This window comes from Myodes glareolus, chromosome 7 (genome assembly GCF_982192425.1).
Source record: "Myodes glareolus chromosome 7, mMyoGla1.1, whole genome shotgun sequence".
NCBI lineage: Eukaryota > Metazoa > Chordata > Mammalia > Rodentia > Cricetidae > Myodes > Myodes glareolus.
The window spans coordinates 48,244,914-48,271,294 of NC_142032.1; the positions used below are offsets into that span (position 1 = coordinate 48,244,914).

General features: G+C 38.5%; 2 protein-coding genes across 2 annotated transcripts; one reads left to right on the forward strand and one right to left on the reverse strand.

Annotated features, from left to right (window-relative positions):
- The first annotated feature begins 6,597 nt into the window (after positions 1 to 6,597).
- Positions 6,598 to 7,542, forward strand: Or9q2 (olfactory receptor family 9 subfamily Q member 2). Its single transcript, XM_048429862.1, has one exon. The coding sequence runs from the start codon at positions 6,598 to 6,600 to the stop codon at positions 7,540 to 7,542; it is 945 nt and encodes a 314-aa protein (XP_048285819.1).
- A 15,170-nt stretch (positions 7,543 to 22,712) lies between these two features.
- On the reverse strand, positions 22,713 to 23,660 carry LOC125397444 (olfactory receptor 1S1-like). The gene has a single exon (XM_048429851.3). It carries the CDS (start codon positions 23,658 to 23,660, stop codon positions 22,713 to 22,715), a length of 948 nt encoding a protein of 315 aa, XP_048285808.3.
- Between the last annotated feature and the right edge of the window lie 2,721 nt (positions 23,661 to 26,381).

Consider the following 26,381-nt stretch of genomic DNA (forward strand, 5'->3'; position numbering starts at 1 on the left):
CTCTATAAGTCTGTGAAGTTCATATACATAGGCTCTGACTGAACTGAGAAACCTCATAACAATAGCATCAAATGATAATTATCTCTCAATACATTTATCCATGAGGATTTGGGGTGTCAGGATGGCAGTCCTTAAAGATTTTCAACAAGATTAAGTTAAATTTTCATTTCTCTCTATATTTGGTGTCTTCTGAATTTGTGATCAATAAGGGACTTGTGCATAAAGTACTGGTTAATTAGATGGTTCTTAAATAGTCATAGCTTGAAAATAAACTCAATTATTGGCAGTCTTCTTATTTGGGGCCTTAGACCATTTGCATGCAAGTCAGAAAGCTTGAACTATTTTAATTTTAATATTAATTTTAATTTTAATATCTTATGATGACCTACAAAAATCCCGCAGGCCTACAGTATGTAAAGTGACAGCAGGAAAAACAATTTTGAAATGGGAGGGAACTCTGAATCAGGGTGGTGCTGTCAAAGTTCTTTCTAGGGATATTTAGAGATACTGGTTGTTTTAAATATTTATGACCACCCAAGAAGATTTAACCATGAGAACCTACATTCAGACTTAAAAGCTACTTAGTCACAGGCCATGACTTTTTGTCTCAAAGGCCCAGGTATGTATGAATAGTAGTTAAATGAAAAGGCTTCTTGGAAGAAGAGAGTGTCACTGCAGGTAATCAATTGGCACAGGGTCCTGTCCTTGCCCTGTTGACTGTGTCTAGGAAAGTGATACTATTAGAGAGTAATGTAAGCCCAGCTCATCACCAGTGACTTATGAAGATACTTTACAAAACGTGCAGTAACGTGGTCAGGGAGAGGAAGAATTTTCTGCCACAGTCTCCTTATGTTGCAGCTTAGGTGCCACCCATAAGCACATCTCTTTTATTTGCAGACAGAGGCACGCAAATCTCCTAAGAATTTCTAAAAGTAGGGTTTAGAATTAACCTCCTGAGAAATATGAAAGATAAGTCAGGAGTACGTACTGTGCAACCAGACTTTGGGCTCAAATCCAGATGTATGCCTAGTATGGGACTATTAAAGGGCTTCTTCTGCTTTCTATGCATAAATTAACTTGTTTCCTTAAAGTAAGGCTAGTATGTAATTAATCTGTGGTATTGTTGCATGGATTACATGAGATGACATTTAATTCAATAATCTATTTAACCGTTGTCTCTCCAACTATGTCTATCTCAGAAGACAGAATTTACACACACACATATGCTCTCTCACACGCACATGTAAACCGACATGTATGTGTGTATACGCATATAATATGTAATGTATTTTTATATCATCTAATGTAGTCCTTAGGCATACACATTCTAGGGCAGACCCCAAAATATGTTGGCCTTCCATTTCAAAGTTTATTCTCAGGGAAAATGTTCTTGGCTAAAACTATTTCATAATCCCCGATTTTAATCACTTTTTGGGGTTTATTTCTCTTCTTTTATTAGTTCTTTGAAAACTTTTAGCTCATTGTGTTTTGATCTTATTCATCCTTCCTCTACCACCTCCAACTTGCACCTAATTTCATTGTATCTTTTACATCATGACTGATTTTTTTTAATTATTATTGTAAAGTCAATACAATTTTTAAAAATATTTTATGCCAAGTCCTGGAGGTACCTGTCTTTAATCCCTTTACATTGGAGGCAGAAGCAGGTGAATCTCTGAATTTGAGGGCAACCTAATACACAGAGTGAGTTTCATAATAGCCAGGATTATACAGAGAAAGTCCCCATAAAATTCTTATGTCTATGAGTATTTGTTTACATGTATGCATGTGTACCATATATACGCTTGTTGCCTATTGAGGCCAGAAGAGATCATTAGATCTCCGGAACTGGAGATGCAGATGACTGTGAGATACCATATGCATGTTGGAAATTGAATCTGGGTCCTCTGGATCAGCCAGTGCTCTTGACTGCTGAGCCATCTCGGTGATGTGGGATTTCCCTCTGTATGCTGTGATTATTGTTTATGAATAAAGAACAGCTTTGAGTCCATAGCAAAGCAGGGTGTGGCAGTGCAGAGCAAGGCAGGGAGGACTAGACTGGATGCTGGGAGAAAAATGAGTGGAGTCAAAGAGAAGCCATGTAACCCTGCTGGAGCCAGATGGAACTTTAGCCAGTAAGTCACAGCCACAGGGCGATACACAGATTAATAGAAATGGATTAAATTAATATGTAAGAGTTAGTCAATAAGAAGCTAGAGCTAATGGGTCAAGCAGTGATTTAATTAATACAGTTTCTGTGTGGTTATTTTGGGGCTGAGCATCAAGAAATGAACAAGCAGCCTCCTTACTACAAATGTGAGATATCATATGGATGCTGGAAATTGAATTTGCGTCCTCTGGAAAATCAGCCAGTGCTCTGGACTTCTGAACCATCGCTACAATCTCTTACCATTAATGGACCTGTGTTGAGAGGAAGTATGTGCCACAATGTGCATGTGGAAGTCAAGAAACAACTATATAAAGTGAATTCTTTACATACACCTTTATAGGGGCTCTGGTAGATTGACTCAAGTTACAAAGCTTCCATGGCAAAGATTTACTCACAGAATCATTTCATTGGCTTCAATTTGACTATTTATGAGGTAAGTATTTAATATATTATAGAAAGATTCAATATCCCTAACTAGATAGGTGAAGCTCATCAAATTTATTAAATGCTTCCTGAAACAGGTCTTCCATCACCTGAACTGTTGATTGCCTGATACCTAGGGATGATGGGGCAAATGAATGAACTCAACACGGCTTATGAAATAAAACTTTAGGAACTCAGCTATGGGATCCACTTTGTGATTCTATAGCTCTGGAAGGATATTTCTACAAATATATCCCAAGACATTTTGCAAAAGAGGCATTTTCTTCTGGGGAGTTAGTCACACTGTGGCCTAAAGGAGTCATATCCTGGGGTGAATCATATGCAATTATAACTTTACATAAAATCTTAATAAAAAGATGTGTTTTATTAAATTAATTTCTGCTTTCCTGTTTGCAATTTGGACAATTTTTGAGCCTTTTTAAATCTGTATTGCCTAATAGGTACCCTTCCCCAGGAATACCAGGCTGTTAATGAAACAGAAGGACTATGCTTAAATGCTTTTGAAAATTTGTCGGTTAAAGTTGGTATGGTTTCTTAATTATAGGGTTTTATACATGCAGTTACACAGTATCATTTTCTATCTAATGAAGAAACCTTCTGACTGTCTCTCAACCTTTACTTCATACTGTAGTCACTTGGAAAGTAAAATCAAAATATACTGATGTCTGTCTCTTACACTCACTTAATTGTACTCTCACTTAATTATTACACACTAAAATATGAGCCTTTGGATTGAAACAGTCCCTAAGGGGATTCTTTTTAAATTTTTATTTAATTTTTTTTACATACTAATCACAGTTTTTCCTCCCTGTCCTCCTCTTGCAAACCTTCCACCTTCCCCACACTCAACCATTCTCCATCCACTCCTCAGACTTTCCATGGGAAAGCAACAAAATCTGGCAGATCAAGTTAAGGCAGTACCAAATCACTGCCCCCTATATCAAGGTTGAGCAAGGTATCAATCACTCCATAGGGGATGGGTTCTAAAAAGCCATTTTGTTCACGAGAGATAAATTCTGGTCCCACTGCCATTAGGCCCACAGCATTCCCAGACCACAGAACTGTCACCCACATTCAGAGGGCCTAGTGGTCTTATGCAAGTTCCCTAGGTAGAAATCCAGAGTCTGAGAGCTCCAGTTAGCTCAGGTCAGCTGTCTCTGTGGGTTTCCTCATCATGATCTTGACCCCTTTGCTCATATCATCTCTCTGATGTCTGTTCTTCCTTAGACTGGATTCAGGGAGCTTCAGACAGTTTCTTATTTCTTTCTCTTGAACCACGGTCTCAATATAATTTGGATATCCATGTGTAGCCTTGAATTTCCAAAAGTCTTCCTGCTCTGATTCTGAGCTCTGAAATTACAAGTATCCACACCACAGACACCCTGGCGTTTTTATATATGTTTATCATATGCTTTGATCATATTCAGTAAGCAGTGAATCTATGCAGTCACATACTCCAATGTCTTTGTAATACAAGCAAGAGCTCTTTCTTAAGAAACTGCATTTTTTTTGTGATCAAATCAGAGTTGATTATACTAGCATCAAGGTGAGATATAAGAAATCTTCCTTCCAAAAATGAATTCCTTTTCGAACAAAGTAAGAAAAAGATAATTCTATGAATCAGCTCCATTACACTGTACTGAGAGTTGGTAAGTCGTGCCATGGGGATTTGAGAGTTTGAAATTAGAAAGCAACTTTCAAAAATATTAGATACCTTGTTAGGAAGTCACAAAATTGCTTTCCCTGGAGAGTCACCTGAGAAGCTAATTAGAATGCAGTACTGTGACAGTGACTATAAGATGCATATCAAGCTTCTTACATTCAAAATAGTTGGAATCAGAAGCCTAGGGATACTTGCTGGCTCCTTAAGCCCTACTATTATAGAAAGAGTATGAAGCAATCTCAGGAGACCAAGGTCAGGGATGTATTGCTTTGCTAATGTTGAGAGGGAGAAGTGGTTCCTTGCAGTGAGAGTAAGACATAAAAGAACTGGCTGTGACCCATTTCAACCATAGTGCTATAAATATAAGGAATAGCAGCATTTTTAACAAAAAAGAAGAAAGTCAAAGGAAATTAAGACAGAAAGGAAGTATGACTTGCCGAAGGCTCCACAAGGTGAACTGGATGAAGGAATCACATGGAATGGCAGACCACAAGTAGAAATACCACACCAAGAAGAAAAGTACCAGCAGAATTCAGGAAAGACAACTCACAGTTTGTGTGTTTATGGTTTTTTTTCTCTGTTCTCAACCCCATCGGATCAGTTCATCATTGGCCTGCCTTTAGTAGTAGCTGTTTTTCAAATCTCCAGTTATTCTTTACAGCTCTGTTCTAGAACATTTTCAAAGAGTGTAAATTCCTTTCATTCAAATTTTCTCATTTGTTCATTAACACTAGACTGCACAATACTTTCTGTTTTATTCTCCTTTCAAATATGTAAGTTGTTTATTATTAAACTTTTACTAGAGACTTTGAAAATAATCAACCAAACATCATGAGGCTTTGTTAGATACCTGTAGGAGCTTATGCTTGCTCTCTTGGTTGCAAGGCTAATGCTAGTGTGAGTATGAGTGCCTACATTTATATAGAGTCTTAATTATTCAACCAGCTTAAAATAAGACAGCAGTTGTTTGTAAAGAATTCATACAGTAAAACTGAAAATAAGTATTTCTATAATTAGGGACAATCGTTGATGAATAATACTTTTTGACTAATAATTTTTGACTCATGCTGCTTTGTTTACAAAATACAAAATGCTCATTTGGACAGGACTGGTAAAAGAAATTCTCTGGTTGCACAACATAATTCCATTAATGGTCATAATGCATGTAGAAAGAATGCTTTTCAAGGACTTAAAAGTTACCAGATACCATGAAGATGAAATAATATGCTGTATATTTTAATCCCTTTGGTGACCAAATAGATCATACAAAATTATCAATATGATAATTTCTCATTATGTTATTTATGCAAAAATGCTAGGCATTGCAAAGTTCTTGGGATTAGACACAAAGTTAGACACAAGTCTATTCTTGGGAATATCCCTTGTATTATTTGTTTTGTTAGACATATACTTAATCACCTCTTTGGTAATTCACTGACATGGTAATAATTGAACCCAGAAGATTTCCAAATATACTACTGAAAGCAGAACTTTTCTATGGCATTTTAGTGGTGTATGCTACAGAAATGCAGGTTCACTGATACTTAAAACTCATAGGATAATATTGTCTGGAAATCCTAAAATCTCTGTCTTGAAATTTGTGGCCTCTTGTGTCTACTACCATCAAAAACAGCTTCACAAGCTTTCAAATACAGAAGATTTATTTTTACTATGCTTTAGTTTTATTGTTCTTCTTTGAAAGAACTATATATCTGCATGATTTTTCTAGAAGAAATTATTCTTCAAGGATAATATTTCTGAGTGTTTCACATTATGCTTTCACTTGGAAAACAAATACAATTTGATATTAAATTTTATTATTAATAAAATTTTGCAAGTAGTAACAGTGGTTATTTAAAGTCAAATGAGAGGCAGTTAGCAGAAGATGCTCACTTAAAATTTAAACAAGCAACTGTATACCTATTTAGTGTAGTTTATCATTTCAGTGTCCAGAATCAGTTTTAATCAGCATATGGCTATATTAACGTCTTTTGACAGAAGAAATCAAGGTTCAGAAAGGTTAAGTGTTCCATATAACCTAATGTAGCTAATTGGAAAGCAGTTGTAAATACAAGATCTAGGATGTCAGTCTAAGATTACTTGCTCCCCATTCCTACTCTAATAGAAACATCCATTGTGTTTTATCTTAGATTCAGCTCTGCATTTCTGTAAGTCCTCCTTAGTCTTCAAACTTTGTTGTAGTCAAAGACCACATATCAGAGACTCAATTTAAGCTCTATTATTTGAAATAACTTAATCTTCCCTTGTGAGTCTCTTCATTGGATCTTGTCTTAGCCCTCACAGGTAAACTTCTAGATGAATGGCTGGGAGGAATTACACCTTCGTGACTGAGTTCTTTCTGACTGCATTCACTGAACATCCTGAGTGGGGGCTCCCTCTCTTCCTTTTATTTTTGAGTTTCTACCTCTCTACTCTGCTGGGGAATACAGGGATGATCATCCTGATCCAGAAGAACCGCCGACTTCAAACCCCAATGTATTTCTTCCTCAGCCACCTCTCCTTTGTGGACATCTGTTACTCCTCTGTTATCACCCCTCAGATGCTGGCTGTGTTATGGGAACATGGCACAACTATCTCTCAAGTTCGTTGTGCAGCTCAGTTCTTCCTTTTTACCTTCTTTGCTTCCATTGACTGTTACCTCTTGGCAATCATGGCCTATGACCGCTATGTGGCAGTGTGTCAACCATTGCTTTATGTCACCATTATGACTGAGAAGGCCTGTTTAGGCTTGGTATTTGGGGCATACGTGGCTGGTTTTTCAAGTGGCTTTGTTCGGACTGTCACAGCTTTTACTCTCTCCTTCTGCGGAAGCAACGAGATTAACTTCATTTTCTGTGACCTCCCTCCTCTGTTAAAACTTGTGTGTGGGGACAGCTACATCCAGGAAGTAGTGATTATTGTCTTTGCCATTTTTGTCATGCCTGCTTGCATTGTGGTGATCTCTGTGTCCTATCTGTTCATCATTGTGGCCATCACGAACATCCGCTCTGCTGGAGGCAGGGCCAAGACTTTCTCCACCTGCACCTCCCACCTCACTGCTGTAGCTCTCTTCTTTGGTACCCTTATCTTCATGTATCTGAGAGATAATGCAGACCAGTCCTCAGAGGGGGACCGAGTTGTGTCTGTGTTTTATACGGTGGTGACCCCATTACTGAATCCACTCATTTATAGCCTGAGGAATAAGGAGGTAAAAGAGGCCATTTTGAAATCTCTGAGGAGATCAAAGATTTCTGGAAGGCCATAATTAGTTTCTGTAAGGCCCTTATCAAGCAGCATCTTTCCTTTGTTTCTATGTTTTATTTTTTCTCAAACATCACTCATTTGGAAGGCTTCTGTAGACTCTAAGATAGACTCAAACATCCCACCTTCACTTTCTGACTTATTACTCGATGTGCTCCTTGCATATTAAATGATGAGATATTTTATGTCTCTGATATAGACTATAGTCAAAATTGGAAAGTAGATGACATGAGAACAGAACATTCTTTGTCAATCTCTGTGCTTAATATAAAAATCCTCTACAAATAGGAAACACTCTGCACATGTTTATTGCATGAATGAATTATTACCAGATTTCAGTGTTAATCTCTATTTTCTAACTTCTTTAGTCATTAATTTCCTAAAGGCAAATGGGTGAACTCATTTAATCAAGTTATAGTTTTGAGGCTCCAATATACAAATAGTCAGGTATTGGGATCCATGAGGCCTAGTTTCAGACCACTGTACAAGTGTTTGTTCAGCATGTCTCCAGATGAGGCAAAGCCCAGAGGGACAGTCTCATTCAGCAAAGACCAGTGGATTTGGGGGCAGCACAGAATACTGGTGGGACTATGTGGCCTGCATGCTGTCTTCTTTCTCATGATATTGATGATTCTCTAGGTAGTTTTTAGTGTCATTATGTCAGTCACCCATGGAAGAGATGTGATCATTCCTGGAAACCCCATCTTTTCTCAAATGTTTTCCCCTAAAATTCTTTGGGAACTGATGCTTCTTGGGTTTCTTGTGATAGCAGCTGTCACTCCAGACACTGGAAACTGTCCTGATTCAGTGCTGACAGGATTGGAGGCAATTCACCCCTATTTCTGTAACTATGCTTTGTTAAGCTTTGAAAGTTATTGTTCTTAAAATGTGGGCCTATCTTTATCACCTTTGGCCAAACTAGCAACATGATAAATGTTGTTCTTAGTTTAAAGGATGTTTTAATGTAAAAGTTGGGGGAAAATATTTGCCACATTTGTTTGTGCCAGATGTTAATACTGGGAAAAACAAATTTGTTTGTATGGAAAAACATGCTTTTTTTAAAGTATAAATAAAGATGGCTCAAGCTATTCAAGGTCAGTCATTTCTGTGAAACTCATCTGCTAGTCAAATACTTGACTTGTTGCCAAGTGACAGAAAATATTCAAAGTTTTGCTATTAACCTGGTCTTTTATAGTTCACAGACTTTAGACCAAAAGCTAGGTATTTGGCATGGGACTGACTTTGGCCCTCTGTATGTGGGTAACACTGTATAGATTGGTCTTTTGTGGGGCCCCTAGCAGTGTGAACAGTACATGTCCCTGACACATGAGCTGGCACTTTGGAACCACCAATTCTCTACAGTAGAATGTCTTACTCATCTTGTTGTAAGGGGAAGGAGTTTGGTCCTGCCTCAAATTGATATGCCATGCTTTGTTGACTCCCATGGGAGGCCTTACTCTTTCTGAATGGATATGGAGTAGGAGTGGAATGGGAGGTAGAAGGGAGGTGCAGGGAGAGAATGTCAGAAAAGAAGAGAGGGGGAAACTGTGGTTGGATGTAAAATAAATAAAACAGAAAGTTTTAAAATATGATTTAAATTCTCAAAATACATGGTGCTTCTTATGAAATTCAGAGGCTCCTAGCACTTTCTTATTAGTCTCTGAACAATTTCATCATTATCTTGTGCTAGACGGCCTGGTAGACAGGTATGGGATCTGATGTGTGTTATATACACTGGATGTATTTCTGATTACTTGTTTGAGTTTCATAAAAAGCAAAATTAATTCTGAGTCATCCAGAATAACTTAATCAATATGTTAATATTCTCTGTTTTTCCAGATCTTTTTAAATGACAAATAAAGGAGAATTCCAAGGACAAGTCGATTCTTCAATATGTTGAATATTTAGCTGCTCCTATACCAGCAGTTCTAGTTCCTACAATTTTTCTGATGTCAAAGGCCATTGTGCCCCAACATAGAGTTAGTATATAACAATTTTAGAGCTAGGGAAGTTGATATGTTGAAAGTCTATCAGCTTTTATGTCCTGCTTGTAAGTAACCCGAACAGTCTGTGACTATTCTTGATATTACCTTTCAATACTTTTTTCTCAGAAGTGTTCTTTATTTTATGGCTTGTTTCTAAGACTGGGGGAATGTTAACCTGTCTTTTCCATTACTGCAACAAATCAGGTCCCTATAAATTGAAATATGAGCTGTATTAGACTCATAAGCTTTAACTGTCGTATTTTTTCTTCTTGCTCTGTACACTTGACACATCTTGCAATTTATTTTACCTGAGGCAAAGTTCTTATCCCTAGAAGCTGAATATTTACTTCCTGAAGAGGTCAATGCCGATGCCAATATTTTGTGGAAAATATTATTATATCTGCTCCTCTGTCAACTGAGCCTTAAATTTCAATGCCATTTTATTTTGTAATTTTAGCTTTGGTGTCTGATTATTTATAGCAGTATGTTAAAATAACTTGTTTTCTCAGCACTCCTGGACTTTTGTTTTGTGTACTGAAATTTTCTGAACTTGATTACATCCAGAGCACTATTATTTTCAACAACAGGCATTAATTCTTTTCATCGCTCTGTGGATGAGTGTCTTTCATGCTAACAGGGAATAACTGAATCCAATTTGATATCAGGGGGACTAGTAGGAAGTCTTTTAGGGCATTTTCTGATGACAAAGGGTTACCTTGCCTTTACCTTGTTGATCTGTATTCTTTATTACAATGACAGTCTTTGCCCATATTTCATAAGAACGGGACCTCCATTTTCATTATCAATAGAAAAAACATTGTTACTTGGAATGCCTTGCCTATAATACCTTTTCAAATGACCTTGCTTACCACAATTATAATATTTTGTTTTTTTCTTAAAGTATTTAGAAATTACTTCTCCTATGAGAGTAACATCATAATTGTGAACTTTGATATGCCATTTTTCTAACCCATTTACCAATTGCTGCTGATCTTGCCTTTAAAGACCCAATCATCCTTTTTCATTCTGAATTAGCACTTTCAAAAGCAAAAGATTTGATTAATATTTGTTTGATTTCTGGTTCTGATGCTATTCCTTTTACAGCTGTAGTTTATTTTTCAAAAAATCATTGAACTGCCTTTGTAACTTAGCCTGTTGACCTTCACCTAGCAACTGATCTTTGGAAATATTAACAGCTCTAGCCCTATGTCATTGTTCTATGGCCCTAACTTCCTTTTTTACCATGCTTGCCATTGTAACTGAAGACTAGCTTCCAAGCTGCTGTTTTGTAAATCTTTCCATTCTTGAAGGATAATTCAATTATGACCTAACCATAAATTTAATATCTGCTTAATATAGAGTGAATGAAAACCATATAGAATGAGTGCTTCCACAAATTTTATCAAATCTAATATTTCTACAGGATTACATTTAACTTCTCTTTGACATTGGGGCTGCCTAGATCTGCTGGTAGTTCTTGTATAGTAACTGGTTAAACTAAGGTTGGTTTTCTAATAACCTTGTCTAAATTACTCTTTTTGTATCTGAGTATTTTTTCTTCTTTTCATTTATCAGTCCTTTTAATGTTTGTGTCTTATCAATCTACTCTTCAAATTTGCCACAAAAATCACTATGGATATTAAGAATATAGATTAGCAGACAGATTTAGTAACTGTGATAGGCATTATGTCAATGTCTGTAAGTCGTTTATCCTTTCATTTTCTGCTCCTTTTTCAAGTCATCTAAAATAGCATTATGCAGGGTCCAGTGCACTATATTACAATATTTTCCATCCTTAACATGAGAAGGGTTTTTCTCTTTTAATATTAATTAACTGTCTCCTTAAGGACTTCCCAGGTCTCTTATCAAATCTGTTAGCTTCTCAATTTGTCCACAGCTGGTGTGATTTCTCTGTCCATATGGTCACACCATACATTGAAACACCAAATGCTGTTTTTTAAAAAAATTTCAATCGTTTGATTTTACCAATAAAAACCCAAAATTCAGATACTGAGGTGAAAGCCTGCCATCTCAGAGAGGCAGAGAAAGCACTCATCTGACCTTCCTCCTCCACCAACATCTGACAGGCCTCCCTGTCCTATGTCATTTCAAATAAGTTTCTTCAAATTAAAATGTCTCTTCCTTCTACTTTCTGTGCCTCTCTATATCTGTCCTCTTGATTTCCTGTTATCCTCTATGTATTTTTTCTTAATCATTTTATGTTCATTTATGTCAACTAGTTGCTTGCTCCACCTCTTAACCTATGATTGCCTTTATTTAATCTTGTTTACAATATTCAAGCAGAAAGGTCTTTGATTAAAGGTGTGTACTAAGGCTGATTCACATTGCACCTAGAAGCAGGTATTTTCAGTAAATAACATAATCTTAGGGTTCACAGTGTGATCAAATATCCTGCTTTATAGAGTTTGATTGGGGCACCTTAAGATAGCTTATAAATGTGACATAAATGTGAAATTTTGGAATATGCTTGATTTTCATTGTATGTCTATGTACAACATCTAGGGGAATATTTGGCCTCTTTGAGTAAGCCTGATTGCCTCTTATGAGCTAACATCTTCCAAATTCCTTCCCAAATGCTTCCTAGGTCAAAACCTCTTCCTAAGTAGTTAATTTGAAATCGGCTACCAGACAGTCACGCAACGAACCTGTCTTTAGATCTGACTTGCTATGTTTTAAACATTCCTTTATTTCATATATAGCAAACTGTACATATTTAAACTGTACAATTTAAAATTTGAAGCAGAAATATATTTCAAATAGTTCAGGAAACTATTGTCATATTCAGCATGAATGTATATGTGAATGTGTTTATGAATATCTCTCTCATCAATGTGTCTTTATACTCTTAATAATTTGAATGCCCTTTCTCACCACTCCCTTTCAACACCCCAAATAACCATTGTTAGTTGTTTTGTCATGTTGCAGTAGTCTCCATTTCTTAGAAATTCATATAAAAGAGCAAGAAGAAACAATGCATCTTTTTTACAACATAAAAATTTTAAGAATCATTAATTTTTGGTATATAATACTAGATCACTTCTTATTGTTGAATATTACTATATCCCATTGATGTAACATATTGTGTTTGTTCCTTCATCTCTTTTTTAATATTGGGGTTGTTTCTACTTTTTTGACTATCACAAATAAAACTGCAACTAATATCTGTGGGGAGTCTTGAGTAGATATTTATTTTATGATCTACTAGGTCAAAACCTAGGGTGAAGTAGTTGGATTGTAAGGTCAGTATGCATTTAATATTTTAGGCAATTGCTGAGTTGTTTACTAAACTAATTGTATAATTTAAAAATCCATCCAACAGTGTTAACAATTCATGAGAATTCCGATTATTCACAATTTTTACCAAAACTTGTCATGATTTGATTTTGCTTTTTAAATTATAATGACAACGCACAAAATGATATCTTCGTCTTACATCATTTTTAAGTGTATGTTTCATGGTTTTTGAATATAAGCAAAATGTTGTTCAATGAGTAACTAGAATTGGTTAAAATCATGTATTTGAAACATCCATACAACTTCTTTAATCTTATGTGCCTCACACCTAGAAGTTTTTCTATTCTATGCTTAAATATATTTGATTTCTAGATATTCATATAAGTTCAATATTTGCCTTTCTGTGACTAAATTATTCTATTTTGCATAACATTTTTATTATATTCTGTAGAGGGCTGTGTAGTGCCACACCTTAAAGATGGCACCAGCTTCTGCCTTCCACCCCCCCCACCCCCCGATTGGTGAGTGCTCTCTAATCATAAACAACTCCATTTATGGCCAAGACTTGTGATCAGGCTTGCTTCTGTGTACCTTGAACTATCCGCATTTCCCACGTGGTTTGCTGGGGTTGGCTACTCAGAGGCTATTTAAGCTGTGGGCTGGCTTTCCCCAGGGTCAGAAGATTGTTCAAGGTTCCTGAATAAACTGCTGAAAGAAGAGTCAAGTGTTATGTCTTCCTTGCTGGTCGAGGTGGTCACAACAAGTGGTGGCCCGTACAGCGAATCTCTTATCGAGGACTCAGAACTTTCTGCAATCAGGGCAGTGCACTGGTAAGTTCCCAGATAAGGTGGGAATCTGCTACAAAAGCGGGTAGTTTGCTCTCCTCTGTAGGTAGAGAGAGAGCCGGGAGAGTTTACATAACAGTGAACTGAAAGTTAAAGTTTAAGAGAAAACATTACTAGCTTGGATATGGGCGCTTCTCAGTTGCACCCAATTTTTTGGCTCTTAGTGAGCTGCTTCATTCTAAGAATTTAAAGATTAAAAGGAGTATCTTAGAAAAATTTTTAGAGGAGTGTGATGCCATTGCACCATGGTTCGCAGTCTCCAGGAGTCTGATGATCCCGTCATGAGAGATACTAGGAAAAGATCTAGACTTTGCTTTTGAACAGGGGACTCTTAAAGGTGGTGTGAGACCCATCTGGAAACTCGTCAGGGGCTGTCTTGAGGACCAACGATGTAGTGAGGCAGTAGAGAATAGACAGGCCGCTTTAGAGATGTTACAGGAGGAGAGGTCAGAACAAGTGGATAGTGAGAAGGACATAGAAAATTCAGAGTCTATAGATTTAGAAGAAGAGCTACAGGTGCTCATATAACAGATGGAGAGAACAAGAATAAGAAAGAGAGAAAAAGGGAGACAGAAGGCAGACCCTAAGAGGGAGGAGTGCTGCGAGCCTTCCTCATGCCAAGCAATGCCTTCAGCACCCCCTCTTTATGTGGAAGGAGGTCAGGGTGGCTCCAGATGCACATTTTGTCCGGGCGACTGGAAAGCGGTGAGAACTGAGCTGCGACTAGCATATCCAGTGTTTCAGGATCCACAGGGGAACAGATATGAGGAACCTTTAGATTTTAAGATTATTAAATCCCTTGCTGATTCTGTAAGAACTTATAGGACTAGCGCCTCCTTTACGATGGCACAGGTAGAAGCCCTGAACAGGTACTGCATGACGCCCAGTGAGTAGAGTGGGCTTGCTCATGCATGTTTAAGCCCAGGACAATATCTAGACTGGAGAGCCTTTTTGATAGAGTTTGCAAATGAGGAAGCAGCTGGCAATCAAGCAGCAGGAAACCATGTTTGGGACAGGGACATGCTACTTGACCAGGGTCGCTTTATCAATCAGCAGACCAGGTACCCAGTTCAAGTCTTTGAACAAGTTAATAGAATTGGCATTAGAGCCTGGAAGGCCTTGCCTAACAAAGCGGAAGTGAGCAGCAATCTTACTAAGATTTTGCAGGGCCCCACTGAGCCATTTTCAGAATTTGTCGCTCGCATGGTTGAGGCTGCAGGTAGGCTTTTCAGGGATCCAGATCAGGCTATGCCATTAATAAAACAGCTGGTATATGAACAATGCATGAGGGAATGTAGAAATTCTATAACCCCTTACAAAAGCCGAGGCCTTGAGTAATGGATGAAGGTTTGTAGAGAGTTGGGAGGGCCGCTTACTAATGCAGGTCTAGTGGCAGCAGTTGTTCAGCTGACACAAGGGAAAACAGCAACTTCAGGTGCCTGCTTCAAGTGTGGCAAAGTGGGACATTTAAAACGGCAGTGTCTAGAAAGAGGAGGTGCCCTTCAAGGGCCTGGTGGCCAACTTCTAGCTCAGCCAGATGTATGTCCAACATGTTTAAAGGGGAAGCATTGGGCAAATGAGTGCCGGTCTGTAAAGGATATAAATGGCCAGCCTTTGCCTAAGACACCTGCAAGCTCCCATCCAAATAACGGGCAGCGGGGCCCTCACCCCTAGGACCCGCAAATATATGGGGCAGTTGAGAGTCAGAACAAGGACACATGCCAGGGGGCGTGGCCTACTCTCCGACATCCGAGGGACCGCAGAGAGTCACTGCAGGCTCAGTAGTACTGGACCTCTGTGCCACCACCAGACTCTTATTAACTCCCCAAATGGGGGTCCAGCTTGTGGAATCAGATTTTAAGGGGCCTCTTGATCCAGGAACAGTAGGGTTACTTATAGGGAGGTCTTCCACAACATTGAGGGCTCTAAGAGTTCATCCTGGAATTTTAGATCCAGATTATACTGGAATAGTCAAAATTATCATAGAGTCATGATGCCGCAGGGCGATTGGTAATGAAAAGTCCCCAGACTATCTTAATACAAAATATACAGCTTTAATAAACAGAAGTAAGACTTACAACAGCTTACACCAGAATCCAAATGATCCGTCCGGACGCATGAGCCAGGTGAAAGAGAGCTAGTGGGAGCGCTTGCTAGGTTTATAGGCAAGCTTTAGCCTAAGGGCAGTATGCCCCCAAAACAGAATGTGATTAGCTGAACTGCCCTATCAGAGTCACCTAAAGGTATTTCTTCAATTTCTCCTGGAGATCGGATTGCTCAGTTTGTACTCCTTCCCAGTCTTCATGGGCAGTTTGAAGCCTATCCTGCAGAAAGGAAATAGAGGTTTTGGCTCCTCAGGCACAGACTTAACCTTTTTGTCCCTTGACATGAACCAACAGCCGGTTTTAATGCTTAAGGTAGATGGAAAATGCATTCTTGGCCTGTTGGATACAGGTGCTGACAAAAGCATCAGAGCCAAGAAGGACTGGCCATCAGGATGGCCAATTCAAGCCTCCTCTCAAACCTTACAAGGCCTGGGTTATGCAAAAGCCCCAGATATGAGTGCTTGATAGCTGCAATGGAGCAATGATGAAGGCCATTCAGGGAGTATTCAGCCTTATGTCTTAGAGCTCCCCATTTCCTTGTGGGGGAGGGATCTGCTGAAAGACATGGGATTTAAACTCAGTAATGAGTATTCCCTAGCTTCACAATAGACGATGACAAAAATGGGTTTTCATCCAAGTTTCAGATTAGGAAAGAGATTGCAGGGGCAGAAAGACCCTCTATCTGTACAGCAACACCCTTCTAGGCAGGGGCTGGGGTTTTTCCTAGGGACCACTGGGGAGGGAATTACCATTACATGGAAAACAAAGGAGCCAGTGTGGGTTCCTCAGTGGCCTCTCTCCTCTGAAAAATTAACAGCTGCAAATGAGTTGGTAACAGAACAGTTAACCCTGGGTCATATTAAGCCATCCATCTTCCCTTGGAACACCCCTATTTTTGTAATTAAGAAAAAATCAGGGAAGTGTCACCTATTGCATGATTTGGAGGCCATTAATAATCAGATGCAGCTCATGGGGTCGGTACAACGTGGGCTGCCTCTGGTGTCTTCCCTACCTGCTTCCTGGCCTGTAATTGTGATAGATATAAAAGATTGTTTTTTCTCCATTACCTTGTTTCGCAAGGATAGTGAGAGATTTACCTTTACTGTTCTATCTCGTAATCATTAAGGACCAGATAAAACATATGAGTGGGTTGTTTTGCCACAGGATATGGCCAATACCCCTACTATGTGCCAGCTGTATGAAGGGGGGCTATTGCACCGTTGCGAGAGAGATTCCCTGCTCTGAGATGCGTTCATTATATGGACGACATATTGCTGGCTGCTAAGGGTGAACAAATGCTGGACCAGGCCTATGTGGAGTTAGTTAAATTGCTTGAAAAGAAGGGATTGTTTATAGCCCCTGAAAAGGTACAAAAGAATAAAATTGTCAATTATCTAGGAGCACGAATTTGTAAGAAGCAAATTATCCCACAAAAGGTAGAATTGAGAAAAGATAATTTAAGGACCCTGAATGATTTTCAAAAGTTGTTAGGTGATATAAATTGGATTCGATGTTATTTGAAGTTACCAAATTATGAGTTAAAACCCTTATATAATGTTTTAAATGGAGATTTCGCTTTGCATTCTCCAAGGCAACTGACTAATGAGGCATGAGAGGCATTGAGGAAGGTGGAGAGTAGATTACAAGATGCCTTTCTACAAAGGATTTAAGAGGGCCAAGACATTGTTTTGTGCATTCTTCCTTCATATCACCAGCCTACGGGGCTGTTATGGCAAAATGGGCCATTGCTTTGGATTTATCCCAATATATCTCCAGCCAAATCTCTTGAGCATTATCCTACTGCTGTAGGAACTTTAGCCCTGACCGGAATTCAACAGTGTTTACAATTTTGGGGGACTGCCCCCATTGCCATTATAGTGCCTTATTCCAGCCATCAGGCTAAGATTTTGTGTGCTACGATAGATGATTGGGCCATTTTATAATGTGGTTTTGATGGCACCATAGATAACCATGATCCCAATCATCCATTGTTGGGATTTTTTAAAGAGCATCCTGTGATATTTCCTAAAATAACATCATCACAGCCTATTTCCATGGCCCCAAATGTATTCACAGATGAATCTAAGACAGGCTGTGGAGTGTATAGGATAGATAAACAATAACCTATGCTGCATCAGTTCCAACCTGGTTCCCCTCAGATTGTGGAGTTAAAGATTGTAGTTGAATTTTTTAAGGTCTGTCCTTTTGCTTTCAATTTAATATCAGATTCTGCTTATGTTGTTAATGCCCTTAAAATTTTAGAAGTAGCTAGACCTATTAAAAGCTCCAGTCCAGTTTGCCTTTTGTTTCAGCAATTACAACATTTAATTTGGCAGAGAAGAAACTGTTTTTACATCCAGCATGTTAGAGCCCATACAGGTCTGCCAGGACCCTCGAGTAAAGGAAATGATATAGTTGATCAGTGGACTAGGATGGAATGTATATTCATGAGTTCTACCTTGGAGAAGGCGAGAACTTTTCACAAGACTTTTCATGTTAATGCTAAAACATTACAACAGAAATTTCATCTCTTTCGAGCAATGCTCGACAAGTAATTTTAGATTGCTCTCAATGTGTGACTCATCAACATCCACCCAGTATTGGAATAAATCCACGGGGTCTACTCCCTCTAAAAATCTGGCAAATGGATGTGACACATATATCTGAGTTTGGAAATATAAAGTATGTACATATTTCTGTGGACACCTGTTCAGGTGTAATACACGCCATGCCTCTGACTGGAGAAAAGGCGCACAATGTCATTGCCCATTGCCTGGAAGCTTGGGCTGCCTGGGGCAAACCTCAACAATTAAAGACTGACAATGGACCAGCTTACGCAGGTCAAATGTTTGCCTCCTTTTGTTGACAAATGGAGGTGCAGCTTGTTCATGGATTGCCATACAATCCTCAAGGACAAGGTATTGTAGAGCATGCTCAGCGCACTTTAAAAGAATGTCTACAAAAACAAGAAGGGGGAATAGGCCACGGTCGTACCCCAAAAGAGAGACTTTCCCTTGCTTTATTTACTATAAATTTTTTAAATTTGGATGCTCAAGGTCGTTCTGCAGCTGATAGACATCAGGACCCCCATGGCCCTGCTACAGGGATGGTCAAGTGGAAGGATATCCTGACAGGGCCCGATCCCATGCTGACATGGGCACGAGGCTCTGTTTGTGTTTTCCCACAGGACCAACAAGATCCGGTGTGGGTGCCAGAGTGTTAGACTAGAAGAGTTCAACATGAGGAGCATCATGATTGTCACTTGAATTTATGCCCAATGCTGGAATGCTCGTGAGTTCAGATATGCATTGGTTACTTGCATGCCTCGCTGGATGCCTGTGCCTGTTGATGTTCCCCATGCCATGACCTTGTTCAGAGACTTTGGGATCACCGCTGCCATTGTTACTGCTATTTCATTGGCGGCTGCTGGAGCTACCACTGCGGCTATAGCCATAAGCCATACCGTGCAGACTGCTCAGACCCTAGATAACCTCTCAGCAACTGAAAGGAGGTTTGATGGTGGTCAATCAAAGGATTGACCTTGTGCAGGAGCAGATCGATACCCTATGACAAATCGCTCAACTTGGCTGTCAATGGAAATATGCTGGGCTTTGTGTGACTAGTATACAATATGAGAATTTTACCCGTGCTGCAAATTTGTCTAAACAGTTGTCTAGTTATCTCCTAGGTAACTGGACTGGAGAATTTGAAACCATGATGGAACAGCTGAGGGTGGCCATCGTTACTGTGAATTCTACTCAAGTGGATCCTGGCATGACTGAAGAACTCTTGTCCTGGATCTCTGTGGCTATGAATCACCTGAAGGAGTGGGCAGGCTTAGGAGCATTAGCTGGCCTTATGGTGTTGGTCTCCCTAGCCTGTCTGTGGTGTATCTGTCAGATTAGAGGCTCTCAGTGTCGCAATGCAGCCATGATAATACAAGCCTTTATGGCCATAGAGGCTGGCCAATCTCCCCATGCATGGTTAGCTACCATGAAATAGTGAGTTGACACATTCAGGGTGCGAGGCAAGGCACTGCACTCAAGGACGGCTATCTGCCAACCTTGAGAAGGGCACGCCTGCTGCATGTGGGTTGATGCCCAAGACCCCACCTCTGGCAAATGGCATCGAGCCAGTCTGGCACTCTTTGCATGGAAGACACTTAAGGAGGATCAGTACAGGGCTGTTGTTTCACAGAGAGCAGGCCCCTACTCTTACCTGTGGTGTCTAAAAACATAAAGGGGAAACTGTAGAGAACTGCATAGTGTCATGCCTTAAAGATGGCTCCGGCTTGTGCCTTCCACCCCCCCCCCCCCATCGGTGAGTGCTCTCTAATTGTAAACAACTCCATTTATGGTCAAGACTTGTGATCAGGCTTGCTTCCATTTCCCACGTGGCTTGCTGGGGTTGGCTACCCAGAGGCTATTTAAGCTGTGGGCTGGCTTTCCCCAGGGTCAGAAGATTGTTCAAGGTTCCTGAATAAACTGCTGAAAGAAGAGTCAAGTGTTGTGTCTTCCTTGCTGGTCGAGGCGGTCGCAACAATATTCATGTTATATATGATTGGATTTCCTTCTTTTTTATATTTAAGACTGAGTAGCATACCAAAAACCATATTTTATATATCACTTTATCCATTTCTGGGTATTTAGGTAATTTTATATTCTAATATCAGCTCCTGTCTCAAGAGTCATGGACTATCATTGAAGAAGAGGTGTAAAAATCATAACAGCTAGAGAATGAAGAATAAGGCTATAGAATGCTGTCTCCTAGACATGACATGGCTCTTTCACTCATATGAACTCAAAGCAGCTTTAAATTCCTCTATAATATCTGCAGAAGATCAAGTTGTTTAAGATTTCCATCATGGAAAGGGGAAGAACTCCTGAGGTCCCATTCACATATGAGAATATATTTTTAATTAAAGGCTGCTGGGAGATATAGAGTCATTTTTCTTTGTAAGTACCCACTGGTATGTTACACATGTTACATTAGATCTCCAAACAACACTCATGTTCAAACAGGCATACTAATGGTATTAAATAGACTATTAAAAAGTAAATAAAGTTTGGATAGAATTATACTGGCATGTGTGAGAGTTTGCAGCAGGAGCTATTTGAGGTTAGCATCATGATAAATTTATGCATGTATGAATTCTTCAAAGAATAAAACAAATAGAGATATACAAACAAGTAGAAAAATATGTGGAAAGAAGTGTGATATGTTTACTTCTTTAAAACCTATTATGAAGTAATTTTTGCTTGATTTAGAAGTGAAAATTGAAGAAATTATTGGCAGACAATAGGAATGATAGCAGATCAAAAGTTTAAATTCCTTTAAACATTTTTATTCCTTAAAAGTTTTGTACACTTATTCAAAGTATTTTAACCATATCCATCTACTACCACATTCTACCAACTAGTATCTTTCTCCAAGCTTCATGTCTTCTATTTATTTATTTACTCTTAATAATTTACTGAATCCAATTAATGCTGTTCAGACACCCATATGTGTTTAGCCATCCATTTAAGAATGAACTTACAATCATGCTATTTATAGTTAGACGACAGAGGTCATTTGTGATGTGTTTACAAAGCATAGATAGGTTTTTCTCAGCATGGCTAGTACAATTGATTAAAAATAGGATAAAATGCAAACTTAATAGAATATTTATGCACACTTCCTTGATTAATGACTTTAGTAGTGGCCCAAATGTTGCCTTTCCTTATTGATGTTAAAAATGATGCAAAATTATATTTATTTTTTGTTTCCTTTGGTAATAAAATTATACTGTGGATATTCATTCTTTTAATCTCTGGAACACCTCTCAAGACTGGTAAAAAAAATTTCTTGAAGAATGTTTGTGAAAATATTGAGTTGAAGAATTATTCTGGAAAATGCAGACATTTAGACATACATCCAAACCTTTTCTTTGTGAGAACTCATCAAGGTCATTATGAAAATTTGTAAAACTATTTCTTTCAATTACACATTATTAGGCCAACCACAACTCTATTATTGGTCAAGTTAATCTTTTCATATCTCATGATTTACTACAAATGGAGTATAGTTTCTAATCTTACACAAAATTTATAAGCCAGGAAATATAGATTAGGATGTCAGGCCCAAAGATATACAAACCAATTTAAATCATATTTCCTAGATAGCCAAGCATATTATAAAATAAAAGTACCTGGCTCTTGGAAGAGTTGAATTGTTGATCCAGGGGAGGTATGAAAGATAAGGATAAAATCTTTTTTTGAAATCTTTTTCAGCCAGATAACTGTTTAAACTTTGGTCAAAATTCTACTGCAATTAATTTCCATTCATGAGAAACATAATTGATTGGAAACCTCTGCTTGATGAGGTACAGCTACACTAGAAAACACATTGTCTTAAGTGCATATATAACTATCAAGTCCAAGAAATACTCAAGGAAACCCTGAACTGAAGATCTTCTCATTTGAGCTTGTCAGTTCTTTCTCTCTCTTTTTTTAATTTTTATTTTAAAATTTATTTACTTAATTTAGTGTTTAAATTTTCTTTCAATATCATTTAATCATATTCTTTTCCCTCCCCCCAACTCCCCGCATATCTTCTACCTTCCCTATTGAGCAAACTTCATTCAACATCTTCTCTTAATCATGAATATCTCAGGTGAGGAATAAGTAGGATATTACAAAGACCCATCTGTAGCCATGAAGTTTCCAATGCAAGTCAACATAAACAAAACATAAACAATTTGTATCAAAGTTTGCAGTAGTATACATTGTTATCTAGTTTCTGTTTCTGTTGTGACTTACCATGTAGATGACAGGTCTCATTTCTAATACCAGAACTCTTCAAAATGCACCTACCCTTAAGAGGTTGGAGTAGGAGGCAATTGGGCAGATAAACAAAGAGTCACTAAAAGTTGGCCAACATAACTATTATACAAACTTTTGATTCTATCATTCATCTAGTTATGTAAGTCAAGAGTTCAAGTGCTCATGACATCAAAGGGAAGAAATGTCTTTTATTGATGAGCTTTCTCAAGGCACCTTTCATGTCCTTATTTCTCAAGCTATAGATGAAAGGGTTCATCATGGGTGTCACCACAGTGAAGAGCACTGCGCCAATCTTGTCTGTGTCCTCAGGGTGAGTGGATGAAGGGAAAAAGTAAACCCCTACAATCGTTCCGTAGAAGAGTATTACGACTGTCAGGTGAGAACCACAGGTAGAGAAGGCCTTCCACTTTCCCTCTGTGGATGAAATTCTCAGTATATCCCTGATAATGCGGACATAGGAGAAGAGGATAAGAGCAAAAGGAAAAGTGATGACTGATAAACCCACAATAAATTTCATAAGTTCATTGATCATTGCATCTGAGCAGGAAAGTTTGAGCAGAGGGGCCAAGTCACAGAAGAAGTGTTGGATGGTGTTGTGGTTACAGAAAACCAATTGATTGGCCAGAAGAGTATGTGTCAGGGCAACACCATTGCTAAGAATCCATGGGCAAACAGTGAGCAAAAGACAGAATCTGGAGTGCATGATGATTGTGTAATTCAGAGGGTGGCAGATGGCCACAAAGCGGTCATAAGCCATGACACCCAAGAGAAAATTATCAATGACAACAAATACAATAGAAAAGTACATCTGTGTAATGCAGCCTTCATAGGAAATGGACTGACTCTTGGTCTGAATATTTATCAGCATTTTGGGGACTGAAGTAGAAGAGGAAGAAATGTCAGCAAAGGATAGGTTGGCAAGGAAGAGATACATGGGTGTATGTAAATGTATATCCAAGCCAATGGCCAGAATGATGAGCCCATTTCCAACGACAGTGACCAAGTACATACTGAGGAAAAGCAAAAAGATGAGTTTCTGCTTCTCAGCCTGGTTGGAGAAACCAAGGAGGATGAATTCGGAGACGATGGTTTGGTTTCCTTGATTCATATCTTTTTTTTTTTTTGAAGAAAAACAAGTCTTTTATTTGTTTAAAGGATGAAATTAAACTGTCTAGACAAAACCCTCTACATTTTACAAAAAATTTATTTTCCTGTCTTATAAAATTCAATGTGTCTTTGTCTTTTTGTTAATAAATATTCTTGCCAAACACTTTTGCTTCAGTCTCAGAGACTAGGAAAATGCTGTAAACACATCTGCTAGAAAGGAAGCAGTCCTGCAGGCAGTAGACCATCTTCATGTCTGTAAAACTAACAGCATTTTTTGTACTTTTTAATGGAACAATTATATTCATATCTTTTATTCTGAAGAAAAGAACATAAACTTTTCATAAACCACAAAATCAAGCAAGCAAAGAAAAGTCAAGTGGTATCATTTACCTGTAGCTAATTTGTGGGTGATACTTCCTTGATGCTGAAGGAGAATGAACTTTTCTTCTGTGTTTAAGTAGAAAGGCTCCTTACTAAAGAATTATATGAGAAGCACAGAGACTAAGAAAGTTCCTTAGGAAGAATATGTGTTTGTCAATGGTCTTGTTCTGGCCATAATTTTAATAGTTGGCTCTAAATTTTTTAATACCTAAACTGAGACAGCTTATAGTTGCCCCATATTATAAGGATACTACATTGCCCCATATTATATAGATACTAACATTAATTATTTACAGTACACAGAGAGTACATGGAGGTAGATTAGCTGGTAAAGTGCTTGATCTTTAAAAATAAGGTTATAAATTTAGTTTAGAGCACTCATAGAAATAAAGTCATGGTGATTGTGCAGGCCTTAAGTCCTCCCTTTCTCTTTCCTTCTCTTTTCCTTTCTCTTGTCTTCCTCCCTCCATCTTCCTCTCTTTGTGTTCACATGTTCATGTATGTGTGTGTGTGTGTGTGTGTGTGTGTGTGTGTGTGTGTGTGTGCAGGAGAATCCCTGTGGCTTACTGATTGGGCAGACTAGCTGAATTAAGAAGCTTCATGGCCCAGTGAGAAAATCTGTCTCAAAAAATTAGGTGATCATCTCCTGAGGAAAGACACCCAGCATTGACCCTGGACCTTCTCACATACATACAACATACATACATCTGTACACAGATGTATACTCTGCCCATAATGACACAAACCTAAAATGTAGAAAATGGTCCCAAGCGTTTCTGCATTTTCATCCTTTAAACCTGAGAACATGGAGACCTGAAGAGTCATTGTAGTGCAGTATCCAGAGAGACAAAACCAACTGAGGTTCAGGGATAGAAACCTGCAGACATGATATGGCTTCTACTTCTGAATATTGGAAGCTCATTAGCCCATAACTGAAGGTTTGGGGGAAAGGTGAATGGCAAAAGAGAAAACTTGTATTCTCATCCATGACACAGCAGAAATATTATGAACTTTGTATATACTTGGGTCACCTTATTAGACTCCAATCAAGAGACATATTAGTGGGATGAAGGAGGCTAAGGTGGTAACATACATGGGTAGTTCTCTTATTAAAGGAATAGGAAAAAAATAAAATTGCCCTTCTAAAGGAATTATACTACTCAACAGTCTCCAAAGTGGGGCTTCTATAGAAGCACTAAATGACATCAGGGCTATCATAAAAAAAGAACCCACTGCTAGTGCTTCTGGCAACTTTCTTGGATAGTGTTCCCTTTTCTGCTTCTCACACATTTTTGACTCTATAAAACAGAAATGAAGAACAAGAGGTAAAAGTAACAATTACAATGTTTAAAATACAAGTGTTCTGGGGGAGATGAGGTTAAAAAATGAGAGCAGGGTAAAGGGCCCTGCCCACTGCACAGCCCCCAACTATCCAGTGCACAGTCTCTACTGACTACATTATACCCACTGACTACAGAAGTTATAGACTGTGACTACTAATTTAATGCCTTCAAATACTCACTGCAGAATCCCTGATTGTCCTTTACCCACTCCATGACTACACAGCACAGCTCCTGACTATATGTGACACAGCCATTTACTACTCAACACACATCCTTTAATAATCCCCTGCACAGTCCCTGACTACTCACTGAATGATTCCTGATCACATTCCCTTACTACGTGTAGGATCTGAGGTCAAGAGAGAAGACACATGCTTTGAACTGAAGTGAAAGTGAAATTTCAACATGGGATTTTTTAAAATCTTGAAATAAGTCTTTAGTACCAAAAATTATTAGAACACAATGATCAAAATTTTATTTTCAACTTAAAACTTGTCACCTAAAGACAGGTGAGATTAAACAAGTTAATTTTTCTTGAAGACATTGATCTCTGTTTTTCTTCTCTCTTGATAGAACCTTAACATCACCCCTATCCTTTCTCCCTCTGTCTCTCTCCATCTCCATTTGTTCATATCTATTCAAGTCACTCTCTGTCAAATGGTTATTTCCCTGGAGAAGAGACAGTCAAACATTGCCACTGGGATTCTGAAAAAATGGAAGGGTAGTAGGGAGAGGAGTATGCCTGAGAACTTCTTACTTCAGAGAAACACAGCTTGCAAATTAGACAGGAAAATGCAAAATGGAGACTCCATGAGAAAACTCAAATCGGGGTAGAAAGCTGAAAGTGATGTGCACCTGACATAAAGAAAAAAAAACTGAGAAGTTCCTATGGTTCTAGTCCTAGGATGGTTTGGATTTGCCTAGAATGGGGACTTATAAGATTCTGTAGGGTTGACAGAAACCTGGCTCTAGAGAAATTTCCAGGAATCCACAAGAAT